Source organism: Bactrocera dorsalis, chromosome 5, assembly GCF_023373825.1.
Source record: "Bactrocera dorsalis isolate Fly_Bdor chromosome 5, ASM2337382v1, whole genome shotgun sequence".
Lineage (NCBI taxonomy): Eukaryota > Metazoa > Arthropoda > Insecta > Diptera > Tephritidae > Bactrocera > Bactrocera dorsalis.
In genome coordinates this window covers 65,649,808-65,670,517 of record NC_064307.1, presented here as the reverse complement: position 1 = coordinate 65,670,517, position 20,710 = coordinate 65,649,808, and the positions used below count along the sequence as shown (strand labels likewise).

Sequence of the window (20,710 nt, the reverse complement as noted above, 5' to 3'; positions counted from 1 at the left end):
AAAAAAAACTGAATTTCCAAAGTTCAAATTTCGGCAAATTATTATTGGAGGCAACATCGTTTATTTGGTCGTTTGGCAATTAATTGGTTCGACATTTTTTTTTTTTGTTTTTTTTTCATTTTTTCAATACACGGGCTTACAGAAAAATGTCTTTAGGAAGAAAAGTACTTTATGTATAAATATAAAACGAAAACAACAAATAAATACACAGAATAAAGAACTGAAAACAGCGAATAAAAATACTATTAAATAAGTAAAAAATATAGAAATAGTTTAACTTAATTTGGCAATGTTCGTTTGCATTTTATGCACAGCAAGAAGGAAGTAGGACAAAAATGACGCTCAACCTGTGCAGACGCGTTCACAGCTTAAGCTAGTAATATTAAAGATACCGTTTCCACAATATTCTGATCTAAAAGCAACCGGCATATAGACGGATTTTTAGCCGACCAGCACTGTCCATCATGCTTCAAAATTACTTCAGTAAAATTGACTGCCGCCAGCACAACATTTACTAAAAAAAATTTAGTAACTTTCAGTTGCGGCACGCAGCTCATCCAACAGCGAGGGTCCATCCAACTTCTGCGCACTTGCAGCAGAGCGCATATGCCTCGTATGCGCGCTAAGGAAGTGCGCCAAGTCGCTACGCAGGCCATCGACTGACGCGTCCAGTTTGTGTAAATTTGGCACACATTGATTGCTACGTTGTATCAGCTCCAGTATGCTGCTGGTCTTGGAGCGGCGTGTAGCCAACGCCGATTGTTGAATTAACTGTAATTTTTTTTTTAGATTTTTTAAATACATATAACTGTAATGACTGTGGAAAATTCATACCTTTTTGTAATCATCAATTAAATTGGCGACCTCATGCGCCGGCTCAACGCCACTTTCCTCCAACGCAGCCGAGTCGCGTGTAATGTGCGCTGCCTTGCCCAAATCGGAAGCCTCGAATTTCTGGCGCTCCATTGCTAGAGCCTGTTCGAGTGCCTGTTAGATGAAAAAAGAAAATTATTTTCTAAAATTTAACAACATTATTGGCGCACAGCATACTTTAATTGTGTTTTGGTTGTGTTCGCACTTCAAGCGCAGCTCCTCCAGCTGCCTTCTGGTCACGCGTAGTTCGCGCAGCTCTTCCATGGTCTTGCACTGCTCGTGCGTCAAATGTGCGGCGCGTTGCTCGGTCGCACGCAGCGTCTTCTTCAACTTTCTGATATTGCCCAGCAGCGTGTGTATGTGCAGGTCGTAGCGCTTCATTTTGCGCCTATACTCCGCTTCGAGCACTTTGGTGAGTATGCGCATGCGTTCGTTGCTGTCCGACTCGCTGCCGCTTGTGTTGCCGTTTGCATCGGTGGTGGTGGCGGTTTCATCGCTAGCAGAAGCGTGTAACGTGTCTTTAGGTAGTACTACAAATTCCGGTGGCAACACGAGGCCATCGCGCTTACTCTTCTTCAATTGCTGCAGCTCTGACTCCATTGCCGCCAGGCGTTCGGCGTACTCATTCCGTTCGGTTTTGAGTTTGTCCATTTTTGTTTGCAAAGCGCGTAACTGTCGCTGATTATGCGCCATCTCTTCGGCGTAATCTTCATTGAGCTGACGTTCGAGACGCGCATTTTTGCCTTGCAATTCCTCAATTTGGCGCTGCTGTGTTGCGCTTTCGGCCAGTTGCGCGCTGAGTTTAGCTTGCAACATCTCACAGTTCGTTTGTGCATTTTCATCTGCTTTTTCTTCATTGCTTTGGGCAAGGAAAGCAATTTCTTGGAGCTGCCGCAACTCTTCGTTCTGCTCGGCGAACAGCGCATTGAGCTCCTCCAGCTCGGCGTGTTTCAACTGCAGCTCGGCGCGCGCACTTTCCTCCAACTTTTGTGCGACTTGCAGTGTGGCGAGCAGCTCTTCCCAGTCTGCTTGTGTTTCAGTTAGCTGCTGCACTTTGCTATTTTGTTGCTCGATCAGCTGCTGTAGCAGACGCACTCTTTCGTTGCGTCGCGCTTCGTCGTATTCCGACGCTGCCGTCAAACACTTCTCAAGCTCCTCAACATTGGCACGCAGGCGCAGCAGTTCCTCCCTTTCGTTGGGCAATAGCTCTAGTGTGTTGCTAGCTTCACAGGTGTCTTCGTTTATTTCAAGCGTTGACAACTTTGCTTTCAGTTCGTCAATCAGCTGTGTCTGCTGTTCAAGCGCATTTTCAATTTGAGATTTTGCTTCCAACAAGCTTTGCATTTCGTTTATCAGCCGTTCATTCTCGGTTTGTAGGCGTTGCATGCCTGCTTCGCAGCTCCGCATTTGTACGCCGTGGAGTCGCTCTTGCTCGCTCCGGTCTTTTAAATGTCTTTCGTCATTTTCCTGTAATTTCTTTCGTAAATACTCTACCTCTTTGCCGAAAGCTGTGGCTTTTTCAATGTTGTCTTTTACGTTCGTTAAGCTCATTAGTAGATCGGCTTCTTTCGTATTTACGGTATTTTTTAGTTTTTTGTTTTCATCGATTATTTTTTTGATATTTGAAATGTTTTGTATGTGGTGCGATGTTTCATGTGGACCAGGTTTTTCATTGACTAGAGTTTCAAAAGCTTCCAAAAGCTTTCTTTTCTCCGCTATGAAAATACTTTGAGAGCTTAAATACACCATCAGTTGTTGTTGTTGCGCCGTTAATCCAGTGACCGGCTGATTGGCTTCAACAGGCGATGTGATGGAAGAATCTTAAAGAGTCAAGGAAATGTTTGTTAGATTCTAGCTGCGTTAATTAATACGTTTTGGAGGTTAGGGGTAGTCACAATTTGGAAAAAAAATCAATTTTTTGAACTGGCGTATTGGAGGTTAGGAGTAGTCACAATTTGGAAAAAAATAATTTTTTGAACTCGAACGATTTGGAGGTTAGAGGTAGTCACAATTTGAAAAAAAAAATTAATTTTTTGAACTGGTGACAATGGAAATCGCTCTGTTGGTTTTTCACCAAAAGTTGGGGAAAAAAAAGGAAGTTCAGTGGGTTGGCTTGTCATTCAAAGAATTGGTTAAAATCATGTGGAGACTTATTGCACGCTGAACATATCTTTAGTATGTCGGGATCTTGATTCTGGATAAGTAGGAGTTAAAACTGCTACAGTATACAGAACGAAGATGCAGAGGATCTAGATTCTCGCTGCAACTAAGATCTTCGTCTGCTATGGGTACGTCATATTGGTGCGGCGTAGTTAAGTACTAGCCGACCGATTGCATTGTAAGTCACCAACGTTTCTTTGTCTTTTCCCCATGTGCTGCACCCAGCGACCTGGGGATTTTGTGGCGACTCTGTTCGTAAGTGATAATCGCAGTCGTATGAGAAGTGAAGGAGCACAGACTGTCAGAAGTCACACCTAAAATTTTAGGATTATTGACAGTCTGAATCCTGACGCCATCGATTGCAATATTAAGGTCAAGCCTGTACTCCTTCGTCCATTTGTAAATATAGTCGATGTGGATGTAGTGGGAGAGAGTGTTAAGTTCCGTGCAGAGAGAAAGCGAAAAGGTCGGAGAGATAGCCGTTTAAATTGTATTTTTTCAAAAAATTTTAAGTATCTGACTACACCTAACCCCTTATTTTAAAAAATTACCGTTATCTGGTGTTGCCGTTCCATTACAAATAAGCTCCTCCAAAGCAGCGATTAATATTTGTCGCTCTGCTAATATTTCACTTTGATGACCCAATTGTTGCAGCAGCGTCTCATTTACAGCTGTCATGTTTGCACAATCCGCATCGCTTGTATATTGTGAGTCCGGAGATTTTTCCACGTCTTCACACTCACTTAAGCTAACGTTGGTAGCTTCTAAAAATCCACTATCATCACCTTCGTTTTCATTTACGCTTCCTAAATCTATTTGGTCCACCCCGCAGTCTTTAAAACTATTCTTCTGCTCGTCTAATCGTTCCTTTAACGCTCTATTTTCCTGCATCATTTGTTTATGTTCCTGTTCGGCCCCGGTACCGGTACCTTTCTCGTACTGCCCCAATTTCGCTTGCAATTTAGCATTTCGCTCGGTTGCACTCTGCAATTTCGCTTCGAGCTCATTTATTCGCTGCCCCAAATCCGCTGTATGTTTAAGGTATCCTTTCAATTTTTCCCTAAGCGCATCTATTTCGCGTTTGTCACCGTCCGATTCGAATCTCAACTTGCCATTCTCGATTTCGAGTATCTCCAATTCGAAACGGGTTTTTTCACAAAGCGCACACATGCTGGCGTATTGCTCATGCAAAGCAATCAATTCGCGCTTGACAGTTTTCAAATTCGATTGTTCAGTACACATTTGCACAAGCGTAATGTCATGCTGCGTGCGGATTTTTACTAAATTCTGCTGTAACTCAGTTATTTGCTGTGTCTTTTCTTCGTCCGTTTGCTTTAAATGTTTTAGCTCACAGCTTTGTGTTTCTAGTGAAAAGTTGAGTTGATCTATTTGTCGCGTCTGTGCCTCATGCTGCGCTTGCAAGTCCGTCAAAGTATTTAATTCCGACTGAAGCGCATATAAAGACTTTTTAAGTGACGATATCTCAGTGGTTTTCGCATTGATTTCGTCATGATAAGACATGCTCAAACGATGCACTTCATCCATATTCCATTCGTTTTTCATATTCTCATTGAAATTTTGTTGCAGCACTTGAATTTCGTGTTCTTTGTGCGTTAACAATTCCTGCTGTGCTTTGCTCTGCTCTTTTAGTTCCTCGATCAAAGTTGTCATCTTTAACCTCTCAGCGATTTCTGCATTTAGCGCTTCATCTTTTGTTTTCAGCGTGTCTTCTAGCATTTGCCTTTCGTTTATCAAACGCTTACACTGTGCTGTCATATGTGTATTTTCGACCTCCAAACCAGCAAGTGTTTCCTGCATTTCCAATACTTTGGCATCTTTTTCCGCATTCAGTCTACTCAAGTCCTCAAGCAGTACATGTTTTTGTTTACGTAGTACACTGATTAGTTTTTCCTGGTCATTAACCAATGCACGTTGTTGTTCCAATTCAAATTTGTTTAACACCTCATTCGTTTCATCATACACATTTGTCAGCTGCTCATCTTCTACTAATTTTTGCATGGCTTTATCCCGTTTCGCTTGCAGCTCCTTTTCCAAGTCGCCGCATTTCTCATACAGACGCACACATTCGCGTTGTAAACGTTGATTCTCTTGCATATATTTACGTTCTTGCGAATATAGTCGTTCAAGCGCTTCCAAACGCGTATTTTTTTGTGCGCGTAACTCCTTTTTATACCATTCCTCTGATTTATTAAGTCGCTCCAGTTCACTGCGTAACTTTCGAACATCTTGCATGGCGCTGAACAGTGCTTGATCACGCTCCTTTAGCAATATGTGTATGTGCTGACAATGATTATTTAGCTCCACTTCAAATGGGCACGATATTTCACTGTTGTTTGAACTGGTAGTGTAATTTCCAGAATCATACGCCAAACCGGATTTTTTCGACACACTTGGTACGGACGTTACCGAAACATCGGAATTGTTACGCTGTTCCGCAGCAATATCCATGTTTTCGACTGAAGCCATTTTCGTCTCACCTAGTATACCTCCATATTCCCAATTTAAATTTACGTTATCAATTGGGGTATCATTCATCATGGACTCGCCATACGATTCCGATCTTCCTAAAATATAAATTCTAAAGTTACCACGAATACATCTATGCAAATATGACTTACTTGTCGTGTCTAGTTTATTTATGGGCAGCTGACATCACTTCTTGTTTTTATTGATATTTTATCAAACTCCTACGAGCGAAAAATTGTATATCTTGAAGCTTTCGTTGAGCATCCTCGCAAATTATGCAAACAAATAGTTTTCAATTAACACAATTGTAACGCCCCAAGGTAATAAATAATATATTTTATTTGTTTGTTTTTCGCCCAGCCAATTTATGTTTTGCTTTCACGGTTTCAGCTTTTTTCTTTTGACGTATACATTTTTTTTTATCTTTCTATCAGCTGATAGTATGCGACATGCGCTTCGGCATATAGCTCTTGCCGTTCGGGACCAGCGTCTCGGTATTGGCATTGGAAACATAGAATATAAGTTAGTCATTCCCTGTAACATACATACATACATATTTAAAAATCTTAAATATTAATAATTAAGGTCGATACCTTTTGAATCGGTCCTGTACTTTTTATTGAACAATCATATTAAATTCACAACAAATAAAGAAATAATTTTAAAACGATTAGACAACATTGTACACAATCAGCTGTTCTATTATACGTCATCACTGTCAATGGGTTTGTTTTGAATCGCAGTTAATTGATTTCTCTTTGTATAGTTTTCTTTATTTTCGTGCGAAAACAAATCCAGATTTAATATAATTGTGTATTCGTATATGCTTTAAAATACAAATAAACAAATACAAACATATGGAAAACAAATTGTAAATAAAATATGCTAAGTTGCAAATGTGCCCTAAAGTAAGGATATAACAAAAAAAATAATTTAGATAAAATAAAAGTCTCGAAATTCTCAAATCTCAAGGTGAGTATATATCATATTTGCATATCATATCTGTATTTAAATTGCGTAATTATGTCTGACTTTCTGCAGTTTAACAATGGCAGAGGAAAATACGGAGGAGGCATTTATCATATATCGGGAGGGTGTGGCACAGCAGTTGCAATGGGCAACAGTGCCACCTTTGGAACGTCAACCTGCCACACGTCTCTGCGCTGTAGATCAGTATGAGTTACTATTAATACTCACCGCTGATGGCTCACTTTACATTGCTAAGAAATCGACACATTCCCCCAACACACTGCATTTAGAATTGCACCGCACCTGCATAGTGGATATAGCCTATTGTCGACAGTTGTGTCAACTCTTTGTTGTAACGGCGAATGGTGAAGTGCTGATGCAAACTATAAAGCAAACAGGTAGCACTAGCTTATGCAAGAATGCTTGGCAAGCGCTATCATTTGATCCCCTTGAGCTCTCCGAGGAGGGCATTTTTATTGAACGCGTTTGCTGTGCTTCGCGCGGCGTAGTCTTTGTTACACGCGCCGGCAAATTGTATGTAATGGGCAGTTGCGGTGATGTATTTCATGCAGAAGTGCAGCCCAAGCATATACGCTTAATTGAAGAAAGTAAATATTTCCTAGATCTCGTAGCTGGTGATGAGTTTTTTGTTTTATTACTACAACGCGCTTACCCTACAGAAGGCGATCCGTTAAAGCTCTCGATCAATGGACGGCAAACGAATATTGCTTGTAAGTAAATGCAACGTTTTATAATTTTGATAAATTTCACAATAATTTTTATCTCACACTTAGCAACATCAAATCATTCGCCTTCAGCTGCACGTGTCCGCGCCTATGGTAACCAGCTAGATCTTGAAAATTCTGTCTGCGATGACAATGCAGATAAAAAAGCCGAATTAAACTCGAACTCATCTGTGCGCTCTTATAGTAGCACCAAATCCAGCCAAACACAACAAGATGACATTGACTATAATCTGAAAGAAATACTTAAACAAGGCTACTCGCTGCTGCACACACAAGTTTGCACGTTTGGTGCTGCGAATGGCGGCCTACTTGGCACAGGCGATCACATTAAACGCAATACAGTAAATTATCTGCAAAAGCTGGAAGCTTTGGGCGTATGCAGTGTGGCTGCTGGTAGAGAACACAGCGTAGCACGCACTCTGGATGGCAGATTATTCCACTGGGGGCTCAACACACAGCTGCAACTGAATAACCAAAAAGAACTAACCGATATAAGTTCGCCTACCGAACTGAAGTTGGACAAAGTGGAACTGGAAGTGACTCAGCGCAATATACTCAATGCCTGCTGCGGTGACTTCCAAACCGTGCTATTGAATGCACGTGGTGAAGTACACATAAAAGAACAGCAGCTGCTAACGAGTTTCGAACAACACTTGCTCACTTTGAATATGCGTGACGCCACCAATCGCAAAACCATCCCCTTGTTGCTCGCCTCGGCGACCTACACTTTGCAGAATCGTCGTAAATTCCAACGCCAATTCCACGCCTACTATACGGGGCTGCAACAGCAACTGAAAATGCTGTTGGTGTACCGCCATGGCATACAAATGATTGAGCTTTTTCAGCAGAAGAGCACAGCATTCGTGCTGTTGCAGCTGCAACACATATGCCAGTTTTATCACAAACTCTTGTACCTGATCGCTTGTACGTTGAAATCCTTTGAGGAATTTTACCGTTCCGACTTTACAAATCCGACAGAATTGGTTTTTGTGCAGCACTACCGCGAGTGTATCGAACTTTTTACGCAGTACACAAAAGCTTATTGCGACCTTTACTCGGTCGATGCTTTCGCAGAGGCCTCCAAACTCTACAGCCAATTGTCCAGTGTGCCGTTATTGCCCGGCCAGCGCGAGCATAATATCGACTTGCTGCGCATCTGTCAGCAGCCCTTTCAAGTATTCCCCCATTATGTGCAATTCCTCGAACAACTCATCAAAACGCGTCCTGAATTCACCGAGCATCTCTTCGCTTGGGACGCGTACGCGCGTCAACAGCGCATTGACTTGGAGCTGGCGGAGAACACCTTGGAGTTTTGGCAGCGCAATGAGCGCAACACAAAAATTCGGCATTTTCGCCGTAAGCAGCGACGCGTCATACTTACCTCCACGACGGTGCCGCTGAAGTTGGCTCACACCACCATGAGCATGTCCAGCAACACGTTTATCCTATTCTCCGATTGCTTCTGTCAGGTTAGTGGCCAGTTGCACACATATCCGTTGGTGACGCTGTGGGTGAAGATGGAAAATGACACCGCCTTACGCATTACAACGCCGGAGCGCACATTCACGCTGCTCGCGCGTACGAATCACGATAAGAAACTTTGGTACGATCAAATCGAGTCGGCTGTGAAGCTCGCTACAGGCCGGCCGGCGGACGTCAAGTTGTCGAGTGTGCGCACTACGGCTCACCTGTTTAGTCGCAATCATGCCAAATATGCCGGTGTGCACGCTTATGGGCGCTGGCGTAATGGCGTGCTGCATGGCAGCTGCTACCTCGAGTATCCAGACGGACGCGTTTATTTCGGACAAATTCGGAATGGCGAAATAGAAGGTAAAGCTTTAGTTTGTTAGCTAACTGCGGCGAATTCATCAATCTATACATTTTCTAGGTTATGGCAAAATGGTAATACCATCGGTTGGTCTGTACGAAGGTCAATTTAAGGCTGACAAATTCCACGGTCATGGAACCTATGAGCTTAAAGATAATGAGGTTTACGAGGGTCACTTTCGGGAAGGTCTATTTCATGGGCATGGCATGCAGCGTAGCAATAATTGCACCTATGTCGGCGAATTTCAGGCCAATGCGAAATGCGGTTATGGTATCCTCGACGACATGTTGACGGGTGACAAGTATATGGGCATGTTTGCGGATAATAAGCGTGTCGGCGCTGGCATCTGCATTACGATGAACGGCGACTACTTCGAGGGTCTCTTTGCGAACGACGAACTAGCTGGTCCGGGTATAGCGGTGCTGGAAAAAGACTACTACTATGAGGGCGAATTGTCGTTGCAGGGCCCAATTGGCAAGGGTGCTTATTACATGCCAACAGGTGCTGCAAATACAGAGGTCAGTAAAAAGTTAAACCCGTCTTTCTATTCTTTTATTACAAAAACAATTCATACAGGATTCGGACCTCAACGAGAGCGATGAGTTTGCGAGTCGCCAAATGATAGGCAATGTTCTGAGTGGCCAGTTAGGCGGTACATGGCAAGAAGTGCGCATTCTCTCTGGCAACATGGCTATGAACAAGCAGTTTCCAAAATATCCAAGGTATTAATAACTCAAATTCTACAAGAACACCAAAAAAATGAATCTTCATTTATTTTCAGTTCTATCGGTGCTTTAGTCGTCGATAACAGTCGCAAATGGCGTTCGCTCTTTGAAAATTTCGAAGAAGAAGTGCTCGGCTGTGTTGCCGTTAACAGCTCGCAGAAATCTGACGATACCGTGAGTGCGACAAAAGCACTATGGAATCGTATTGCTGTTTACATGTATTCGCTGCGTGAGCGTGAACGCACGCTAGAGCAGCAAGACAGCGCTTATCAGTCGACGCGCAGCTACTTTGCCAAAAACATATCACTCGGCTTCTCCAACAGCTTCGATAAACTGAGTCTAAAGTCCACAAATAGTTTGCTCACAACAGCTAAAACGAGCATACTGGATTTGAGTAGCGGCCTGACGGACTCGCGACGTTCTCATTCACAGGAAATGCTCTACGACGGCGATGTAAACGATTTCGATAACGTGTGGGGCTCCCAAAGCTTCACACATTACAATAGCGAGGATAACAACTCCATAAGCGGTTTGCTCAACGCGCAGATAAACCATTGGCTGGGCGATGCCAATGCGCCGAGTTTGCGCTCTTCATGCGATAGCATACTGAATATTGGCGAAAGTTTTAATAACAATAGGTAATAATTTTTCAGAAAAATAAGAAAAACAGACAAGTTTTAGGAGATTCTGTGAAAACCTCATCTCTACATTATAAGTAATTAGGCTGCACTAGGCAGTAACCAGAGACAAAACTGGCACAGTATTAGCGATCAAAAGAAGCGACGGGACGTATATGACCAGCGCAGAAGAAAGAGCTGCGGCACTTCTGCGGGCGCACTTCCCAAAAACAATTGGGGAAGACCAGTGCCTAACCATAGCCGAACACAAGCCATCCATGCCAAGTTTCATGAAGATATCTCGTCAACTAAAAAAGTTTGCCTTACAAGGACAAAATTTTAGTCGTTCAGTTTGTATGACAGCTTATACTACGTTATAGTGGTCCGATCTGAACAATTTTTCCAGAGTTTGTAGCGTTGTTTTAAGCAATAACCCATGCCAAATTTCATGAAGATATCTCATCAACTAAGAAAGTTTTCCATACATGGACTAGATTTTGATCGTTCAGTTTGTATGGCAGCTATACGCTATAGTGGCCTGATCTAAGCAATTTCTTCAGAATTTATTCTGTTGCTTTTAGCAATAATCCATGTCAAATTTCATGAAGATATCTCATCAACTAAGAAAGTTTTTCATAGAAGAACAAGATTTTGATCGTTCAGTTTGTATGGCAGCTATACGCTATAGTTGCCTGATCTAAGCAATTTCTTCAGAAATTATAACGCTGCTTTAGGCAATAATCCATGCCAAGTTTCATGAAGATATCTCCTCAACTAAGAGAGTTTTTCATAGAAGAACAAGATTTTGATCGTTCAGTTTAGAAGCAATAATCCATGCCAAATTTCATGAAGATATCTCATCAACTAAGAAAGTTTTTCATAGAAGAACAAAATTTTGATCGTTCAGTTTGTATGGCAGCTATACGCTATAGTGATCCGATCTGATAAATTTCCTCGGAGATTATACCGTTGCTTTAAGCAATAATCCATGCCAAATTTCATGAAGATATCTCGTCAACTAAGAAAGTTTTTCATAGAAGAACAAGATTTTGATCGTTCAGTTTGTATGGCAGCTATACGCTATAGTTGCCTGATCTAAGCAATTTCTTCAGAAATTATACCGTTGCTTTAAGCAATAATCCATGCCAAATTTCATGAAGATATCTCGTCAATTAAAAAAGTTTCTATATATGGACTAGATTTCCATCGTTCAGTTTCCTTCTGGGAACTTCGTGGCAAACTTAATATACCTTGTTCAGCTTAATTATAAACAATTTGTTTCTCTTTCCAACAGCTTCACTTCACAAACTGATCTGGAAATCGTGCCCAGCTTCGGTATCACTACGCTGACCGAACAAGATGTGGCCGCCATCAAAGATTACTTACAACAAGCGTTCAAAGATCGCTATCATCCGCTGTATCTGTTGAATCAGCGCATATCCAACTGCTTTTACAACTCATACGGCTGTTGGAAAATGAAGCCGACACCCATACTGGCAAAGCAAGCGATGTTAGAATGGGAATCGATCTCGAAACGTGTTTACCGATTCGTGCAGAAAATGTTTCCGGCGCTGCCCGATGACTATTGCGTAATCGAAAGCACGCGCGAGGTAGTGTCGCACATCACCTTGCTGTATCCCATCGTGCTAAGTGAGGGCATTTACTCGACGCTGTTCGTGCTCTACGCCAACAAGTGCAGTGTGAAGGATGAAATGTACAGACAGAATCTTATTTATGCGGACAAGCTGAAAGACGAGGAACTAGCCGCTTGTCTAGGACTCGATAGGTAATGCAGTTGCTTTACGCACTAACTTGCTTAACTGTAACTGACTTTCATAACTGCAGCTCATTTTTACCGATCGTGCGTCATGCCTGCTACGCCGACGCCATACAAACGTTGAAACAACTCAAAGAAAAATATAGTCCCAAAGCGATGTTAACTGTGATAGAGCGTTGCATACAACAAATAACCGACGCACACAAAGCAATTGCTAGCGGTAAGTTACTATAAGCGTCTAATCTATATATATAATCAATATATATATTTTAAATTTTTTTTTGATATTTTTAGTGAACTCTGTGATATTAGCCGCCGACGGCATGATGCCGCTCACACTCTTTCTGGTGCTGCGCGCCGCCGTACCGCATCTCGGCGCCGAGTTAGCGCTGCTGGATGACTTGACCGGTGGCAGCAATTTCCAATTTGAAATGAACGGCATTGCCGGCTATTGCTACACGACTCTCAAGGTTGTAATTCACATTTATTTATATTTATTTACTTGTTTGCAGCATTAAGTTTATATAATTTTTTTTCTCAGGCTGCCTATGAGCATATCACCGCCGTGCCTCTAAATAAGTCGTAATGCGCCCCCCACACACCTGCCGTGGTTCTCACGCATGCACGTCAGTTGTGCAGAAAGCTCACCAAATCATATTTTAGTAGCAACTGCATTAAGCTTTGTGGTTGAATTTTGAAAATTGTAGCACCTAAGCATAAATTAAACAAAAATGTTGACGTTTCAAAGTGTAAAGAGTAAGCGGTCTGTTCAAACAGTGCTATTGTGTTAAGTGTAAGAAAAAAGCGTACTGTTCAAACTGAGCCATCGTGTTAATAGTAGTGCTGCAAAAATATCTTATGTATGACAAGTGCGAATTCAGAATTATTTATGCTCGAAGTTTGAGTGCAAAAAAGTAAAGCGGGAAAGTTTCTGCCCAACTTTTTGGAGCCTGCTCGAAATTATGTAATTATCGTTTGACTACTATTATTATATATATATTTTTTTTTTCAAGGTCATATGTTTATTAATCCAAGTATTTATTCATAAGTCGTCTGTAAAAAGTTTGCTGCATCATTTTAAAGTCGGTGTTGTTTTTAAACAGCTAACCTCTAAAATTCTCAACGAAGAAATATACCCTAAACTATATATTGTTACCGGAAAAGTAAATAGAGTAGACTAATAACTGTGAAAATTGCATAATTAATGTTAAATACACACTAACATTCCACTGATGAAAGGTAAACACTGAAAATATGGTTTATGTCCGGACGAAAAAGTGGATGAAAGTAGGGGATGTATTAGTAATAAATGCGAACTGTTACCAAAAATCTTTGCATAACGTATAAATTCTTTCAACCGAAGTGATAAATTATGGTACATGACTTGCTTTTTATATAGATACTTCCCAGGACAGCCGGTTCTACCGTTCTCACGGCAGTCGGATCAAGTAACCAGAACAGGCCTTGAATTTTGTGAAGCCAAGGTCTTTTAGCTCGGCACCATGCTTCGTATTATCTTCAGCAGTGTGTTCTACCGCTACAAAAGCAACTCGTTCTATCTTACCGGCATTAACCAGAATTTCGTCCGGCCGAGTGCTGTTATTATGGTGATCTAAAACTGTTGGAATCGGTAAGTTTTAGGTTAAGTATGTCATCATTGCAGCAGAGTTGCTCTGCATCCTCCTCAACCGTGCTGATATTGTATTTAATCCAACCCGGGCCCTGAAAAAGTTTTTTTTTGCTGCGCTTGCGCTAAAAAGCTGCATCCAAACTCCAACACAGCCAAAGACGTTTATTGCGGCGAATGCGAATCGGTTAGTTTTAAGTTGGAGCAACACCTTATTCGTGCTGGAATCGAGTCCAACCCGACGGGCCCTGCTGCGTTTGCGCTAAAAGGCTCCAACCAAACTCCAACTCGGTTAGTTGTAATACATGCAAGGGCTGAAGCCATCTTAAGATCCGCTCAAACTTTAAGACACATATAAAGGGCTACACGTCATGTGACCCCATGCTGGCAACGCACAACTGCGTCGCTACTCCAGTTGTGTGACCCAAAGAGAATCTCTCAAGATCCAAGGTGCTCAATTAGGCAAGCTACTGCCAGTCTGATTAATTCTTCGGGACGAGTAAAACATGTTGACGCTAAGGCATCTAATCCATCCCATTTCAACGGAAGTAAAATGCATAACCAAGGTCCTAAACCTGTGCGGACTGCGGCGTCACTGCAGGCGAGCGGCCAACAAAGGACTTTTAAGGTCCAAGAAGCTCAACTAAGCAACAGATTAACAGTCTAACCGATTAGCAGAAACGGTTTAAACATATTGATGCTAAAGTATACAGACTCAGCCGGAGTAAATTACCTCTCTAAGGTCCTCAAACTGCCTCTGATCGCTTTATATAAAGAGTTGATGTGTGGAAAGTCGAAAGCGTGGTGCGCTTACTGAAACTTGGAAACTCGCTAGCCTAGTCTTATCGCTCGATAACTCTCCTTACCACAGTAGTGAAGACATCTTCGGCCTTTCTACTACGATCCTCACTTTAGTCTAGCAGACATGGCTTCCGAAAAGCATTCCAAATACATTTATATTAGAGTTTTTTTTTTATCAAAATATATTAACATTTAATTTTTTTTTTGCATATTTTCTTATGGCTTCGTAGATCTAATAGACCCTTATAATTTGCAGCAAATTTCCGAACATACCACTCAACAATTAAACCCTTTTAATTAAGATATCCGAGCTCGTGCTCGATACAGAATCAACTTCTTTGGTATCTTTAACGTCTTGCGTGGATAGATTTTTGAAGAAGCCGTCCGGGAACTTGCTGAACAGAATCTTATCCAAATGCTGTGGGAAATGACGCGCATGGAACTTATATGTCACGTACTTGTTCGGCAAACGTATGCTGGCGGTCTCGCGATACACGAACATCACATTGTCGTTGTGTTTGATCAAGTGCTGCGACTCGGCATACAGCAAACCGAAGAGCAGATGCTTGTACAACGAACAGTAGTAGTTTTCTTCCGTTATGCCGTTATAGTAAAGAAATCTAACGTTGTGGTGCATCGAAATGAAAGTCTCGGCGGATTTCATGCGTGTTATGAAAATGATCAGTGCCCTGGGACGGAAATGTGAGATCTTCGCTGCCATGCGACCGGTTAACGAGCACACAAATATCACGGGTGCGTGCATCTCATACGAGGCGCAGGCGACCGAACGCGCCAGCGTGTCGCTGCCGGTAAGCGAACGATCGCAATATGGCTGCTTACTGAGCGCCTCTTCGATCAGCAATTCCGAAATTGAATCTTGTAGGTAGAAGAAGTAGAAAGCGCTGTTGGACTGATCACAAGGTAAAATGTATTTATCGGGATAGTGGAATATATGTTGGTAGTGCGCTGGATCGACGATCAGTCGTTTGTTGGCGATCAAAGTGGGCGCCAAGACGATGACTTTCTGCAGCTGATAGGCGTGTTTGATGAACGCCTCACCGGCCGGACAGAGATGCAGTATATCTTTTTCTGGATGCATGTCAGACGGACTCAGCTCAATGATGAAGCCATCGTAGTTTTCGGCCATCCAATCCATGTCGTTGTCGCAACCTTTCACCTCATTCAGCACAATGCGCGCATATATACGCATTTTATCACAACCCAACGTCTTTAGTGCATATTGTAGATTTTCGAAATACTCTGCTGTGCCGCCAATATACGAGACGATGATATTTATGCCCACCTCCTTGCAGAAAGTGATATCCTCCAATTCCTCCATGGACACAAGGAATTTCGTGCAGCGTGAGGGGAATAAGACCGGCATGCGTGAGCATAACTTGCCACCCACCTCCACGGTGCAACGCAAGTGCGCGTCCTTCCTGCGCACAGCCACTTGTATGTCGCTGCCGATGCAAATGTAATCGAAAACATTCACGTCGTTGAATAGAAAGGCGGCGTTCACGTAAACGCAGCTCTTGCTGCAATGCGTCGAATACTCACGCATGCTGGTCAATGTGAGCTCGTCGCCTTTGTTTAGCACGACTTCGGCGTCTGGTGGATCCATTAGGCCGGTGTATTGCAGGCGTGGACTGAGTTTGGCGAATATAGTGGATGATATCGGAAAGCCGATCTCCTTGGAGAGCTTAAGTTCACTTTCGCGTACACGCAGTATTAAAGCCTGATTTTCGACGACAGTACCGTAAAAGAGGTCCACAGCAAAGCAGCTAATGCCGGCATCTAAATTAAAGCAGGAAGGCATATAAATTATACAGCAACAAGAAAATATGTTAACTTCGATAGCACCGAAGCCTGAAGGTTCACAGGTTCAAATTTTCTTTACAAGAACTTGATTTTGACCGTTGAGTTTGTATGACAACTGTACGCTATAGTGGTCCGATATTGGCGGTTCCAGCAAATGAGCAGCTTCTTGTAAAGAAAAGGACGTGTGCGGAACCTCAGATCGATATCTGAAAAACTGACAGACTAGTTCGCGTATATACAGACAGGCAGACGGACGGTCTAAACATGGTCCCGGCTAAATCGATCGAACGACTCAGTTTAGGGTACTGTTCCACGGAGCAATGTCGCTTCTTCGTTCAAAGAACAGATACCCGAGTTCACATTCTCCTGGATTGTACCGCAATCATAAGCAGAAGGAGTCAGCTTATCGGGCAGTTAAGTCCGTTCGGATATAGCACCCATAAACCCATGTGCTTTACTAAGCCTCTTTGAATTGACTGGGTTAAACGAAGTATTTTAATAACGGAAGAGGACACAATAGACCACGGGTCGCGGAGCCTTTCTCAAATTTCAGTATATTTATAACCTTATTCATCTCCACTTACGCAAATAGTTAATTATTGTATCATCACAATCGCTACACGTCAGTTCGATGCATTTTTTCTTGTCCCCAATGGCACCCTCCTGCGCTTCACTTAATATTTGAAAACCTTTAAAGTAGCCTTGCCACACATCACCCGCCTGCTCCTCGGTAGCTTCCGACTTAGCTGCTGTTAGCTCCTCCTCTTCCATTATGTGTTCCAATTCCGCCGATTCGGAACCATCCAAGCTGTCGGATATGGACTTCTCCGTGCTGTAACTGCGCACGCGCTCAATCCAATCCACATCCATTTCGTCGACGTACTTATCGGTGCCGAGCACATTGGTGAAAATGCTTTGATGTTGTAGGCGCGCCTGCATTTCACGCACATAGTTCAACTTCTCCATATCGGCGGACAGTAGCGTGCAGCGCACTTTCTCGCAGATATTCTTAAAAAGTTCGTCGTCATCCATGATGCGAGAATCTTATTATGGGTGGTCTGACGCCGAAAATTATATTAAATTTCAAATCTAGAAAATCAAAATGACGTTTTATTTTCAATATTTTTTTTTTTGTAATTTTGATTTTTTTTATTTGATTTTCTTCATTTTTGATTTTTTTTTTTCATTTAAAAAATTTTTTTTTCATTTTGAATATTTTTTTTTTTCATTTTGCATATTTTTTTTTTTCATTTTGAATATTTTTTTTTTTCATTTTGAATATTTTTTTTTTCATTCTAATTTTTTTTTTTTCATTTTGATTTTTTTTTTTCATTTTGAATACATTTCTTTTCATTTTGGATTTTTTTTTTCATTTTGGATTCTTTTAGCTTTCCTTTTCATTAAAAAATCATTTAAAACGTTTTCTCACAACGATCTTTGTAAATAACGGTTATTTTTAAGCGCACCGAATGTCGCAATTAACCTTGCGCAAGTCATTTTTCGAAAGCCTATGGCCATTAATACTCTCCGACAATGTTTGCGATACGCATTTAAAGCACAGGTGCTCTTATTATTATCCAGACACATTTTTCGGCAATATCTGGCTGCATGGCTACCTCGCGGAACGCGGTTTCAAAAATTATCAACCACCAACAGTGATTCGTTGCTGCTTCGACGAAGGCAAAGGCAAGCTATTGCTGTGTGAGTCGTCCGAGGACAATGCCACTGACTTGGAAAGGTCCAAGAAACCAAGTGGCATAAAGGCAGATGAGCTTTCCAACCAATCGCAGGACGAGGAGGACACATTGTATAGCTACAAGAAATTAAATATCCCTGTGCCTTTGGAACAACAAATTGCGACGTTTAACAACTCGTTCGATACGCGGCGCAAGCTGGCGCATAGTTTCATCAATCGCCAGTACCCTTGGTATATGCAATGGCCTGAATACCTGACGCCCTATAAGCTTACCGATGTGGCGCGACAAGATTTCAATAGCAAGCTCAAACAGGCTATCATACAGGATATGATTACCTTCAACTGCAAGTTAATGATAATCGATTTGGCCAAGCAGGTGTGTCTGCATGTGTTGTTCGATTGGTTAAATTTCACGCGCTTTGCTTTTGTTATTGTGCTGGCGCGTAGCGAGGATGCTGTAAAGCAGATCAAATTGATGGGACAAAACTTGAGCGCCGTGATGGTGGTGGAAAATATGGAATTTTCATGGCATGAGCAATTGACAGAGTCGTTGCGCGTAGGTGTGACGCATGCCACAGCACTTGGGGTTTTCGAAAACTGTGCAAAACCGTTTATATACGTTTTCGGACGTAAACGGCACTGTTGCAAATTAAATGTGCATCGTGTGCTGCGAAAGACTAATTAGATCGGTTGAAATATGAACGTTGAGTGCCAAATTGTGTTAATTCATAGAAAATATATATTTTATTTCTAAACGTAATAATAGATAATTTGCTATACAGACGTATTTGGACCGTATTGTTGCAAGGAAATCAAATTATTTTCAGTATTAATGTATTTTGAAACACACCTTTAAAATTATTGTTTACAAAAAATAATAAACATGCCAAACTAACTCGAACTCTACAAAAATGATTTGTTGAAGTTGAAATGTCAAAAATGTTTGGTGAAAATTACCGTTATACTCGTATAAAGAATTTAAGATAACTTCAAATTAAACTTTAAATATAGGTTAGGATTATCTACATATATTTATTAAAAATTTGTATACGAAAACGACAAATAATTGGATATGGTACACATACAAACATTTTTAGAGATTATAAATTATGAATTATAGTAAATACATTAAATCTAGAAGTCTGTTTTCACCTTATTGTATCAATATAGTTTTAGTTAGTTGTTTAAATAACTTAAAATTAAAATGCATAAAGAATTCTAACTCATCTTTCGCGATTCCTGTGCACTTGCATTAACTTATGTGAGCAGCAAATTCATAATGTCACGCTTAACGATACGTTTCTTTTCTGCTGGCATTTCCTTTAACATTGCCGATACCAATTCACCGAAAATAGCATCTTCGCTGCGATCGCTGTTATTTGTTACGTTGTCACTGCTGCTATCGCCCTCCCGTACTTCTACTTTGTTCTCTCGTTTTTCTTCGGAAGCCTCTTGTATTTGATTGCGCACGGCTTCGTCCTCCTTGGCACCATTCCTATTGCAAGTAGCTTCTGCGTCTTCTTTTATGGGGTCTTGTTCCACTCGTTGGACATTGTAGGTCGGTTTATCCTCAATTTCTTCCTCCTTCACGTGCACTTCCATTTCAATATGTGTAAGTTCCTCGCTTTCATATTCGTCATGCTGTTGTTCCAGCTCTTGTTGTAGTTCTTTTTTAAGTTCGTTTGCACTTATTTGTTGTGTTACTACATTAGTTGTTTCATATTCCGGCCCGAGCGTCTCTACTTCTAAAAATACATATTCCTCATTGCCGCTATCGTTCTCCAAATCCTTTTCAGTTATAACGAATTCTGGCTTTATTACGCCTTCTGGCAGAAATACTTCTTCATTTTGCTCTTCTTCCCTGGGTGGTGGACGCAAATATGGCAATAGAAAGTCCATCTCTTTTTTGTATGGAAACTGATTAGACTCCAGTGTATTATCTGCGTTAGCATTGCGTTTGTAATGCTCTCGTAAAAAGTGCCAACGAGTCTTCAAAAGTGCCTCTATAAAATTGTAGATATCGTATATTTTTTCCAAATCTAAAGCAATATGGATGTACAAACCTTGCATTTTCATTTGTTGGGCAATTTGTTGCCAACCACATCTACGATCCGATAATGAGGCATTGTTTTTGTAAAGCAAAGGACATTGTCTTACGGCCTCTATAAGTCGATGATTTATATCCATTTTATTTTATTTTATTTCTTTGTTTTTAACTTTTGACTGTAAATACGCAATTCTGATGATTTTCATTTGTTTACAAAGTTTGTGTACGTGACTGACAGCCCGAAGTTGGAGTAGCGAAACATTAAGTGTTGCCACTTGTTATTAATAAAAATGAATTGTGCTGTGTACTAAAAAATATATTTTGCTAACAAAGCTATTGCTGAAAACTGTACATAACACAAGTTTTAATGAATTTAAAGTTTATTTAATATTTTTTAGTTGATATCTAGTTTAAATACATTATTTTAGTAGATATTTATACGAATTATTCATTAGAAAACTTTAAGTACTATAAACGTTGCGTGTATACCGCCCTTATATTTATGACGCTTCTTCTATCTCACTTCCGTTATTTTG

The 20,710-nt window shown here is 41.2% G+C and overlaps 5 protein-coding genes across 5 annotated transcripts; 2 read left to right on the top strand and 3 right to left on the bottom strand.

The window, feature by feature from the left end:
• Nucleotides 1-128: 128 nt before the first annotated feature.
• LOC105225961 (putative leucine-rich repeat-containing protein DDB_G0290503) lies at nucleotides 129-5,957 on the bottom strand. The gene is made up of 5 exons (XM_011204649.4): nucleotides 5,673-5,957; nucleotides 3,585-5,618; nucleotides 1,051-2,693; nucleotides 835-987; nucleotides 129-771 (listed from the first exon to the last, which is right to left on the bottom strand). The coding sequence occupies exons 2-5, from the start codon at nucleotides 5,590-5,592 to the stop codon at nucleotides 526-528; spliced, it is 4,050 nt and encodes a 1,349-aa protein (XP_011202951.2). The 5' UTR covers nucleotides 5,593-5,618; nucleotides 5,673-5,957; the 3' UTR covers nucleotides 129-525.
• A 273-nt stretch (nucleotides 5,958-6,230) lies between these two features.
• Nucleotides 6,231-13,544, top strand: LOC105225962 (alsin homolog). The gene is made up of 10 exons (XM_011204650.4): nucleotides 6,231-6,492; nucleotides 6,562-7,220; nucleotides 7,284-9,065; nucleotides 9,124-9,581; nucleotides 9,640-9,785; nucleotides 9,845-10,426; nucleotides 11,700-12,191; nucleotides 12,251-12,402; nucleotides 12,477-12,652; nucleotides 12,724-13,544. Exons 2-10 carry the CDS (start codon nucleotides 6,569-6,571, stop codon nucleotides 12,766-12,768), a joined length of 4,485 nt encoding a protein of 1,494 aa, XP_011202952.2. The 5' UTR covers nucleotides 6,231-6,492; nucleotides 6,562-6,568; the 3' UTR covers nucleotides 12,769-13,544.
• Nucleotides 13,545-14,814: 1,270 nt separating this feature from the next.
• LOC105225963 (uncharacterized) lies at nucleotides 14,815-17,610 on the bottom strand. Its single transcript, XM_011204651.2, has 2 exons — nucleotides 17,016-17,610; nucleotides 14,815-16,407 (listed from the first exon to the last, which is right to left on the bottom strand). The coding sequence occupies exons 1-2, from the start codon at nucleotides 17,461-17,463 to the stop codon at nucleotides 14,894-14,896; spliced, it is 1,962 nt and encodes a 653-aa protein (XP_011202953.2). The 5' UTR covers nucleotides 17,464-17,610; the 3' UTR covers nucleotides 14,815-14,893.
• A 184-nt stretch (nucleotides 17,611-17,794) lies between these two features.
• On the top strand, nucleotides 17,795-19,073 carry LOC105225965 (uncharacterized). Its single transcript, XM_011204654.3, has one exon. It carries the CDS (start codon nucleotides 17,901-17,903, stop codon nucleotides 18,810-18,812), a length of 912 nt encoding a protein of 303 aa, XP_011202956.2. The 5' UTR covers nucleotides 17,795-17,900; the 3' UTR covers nucleotides 18,813-19,073.
• A 62-nt stretch (nucleotides 19,074-19,135) lies between these two features.
• On the bottom strand, nucleotides 19,136-20,422 carry LOC105225964 (serrate RNA effector molecule homolog). The gene is made up of 2 exons (XM_011204653.4): nucleotides 20,191-20,422; nucleotides 19,136-20,130 (listed from the first exon to the last, which is right to left on the bottom strand). Exons 1-2 carry the CDS (start codon nucleotides 20,312-20,314, stop codon nucleotides 19,385-19,387), a joined length of 870 nt encoding a protein of 289 aa, XP_011202955.2. The 5' UTR covers nucleotides 20,315-20,422; the 3' UTR covers nucleotides 19,136-19,384.
• Between the last annotated feature and the right edge of the window lie 288 nt (nucleotides 20,423-20,710).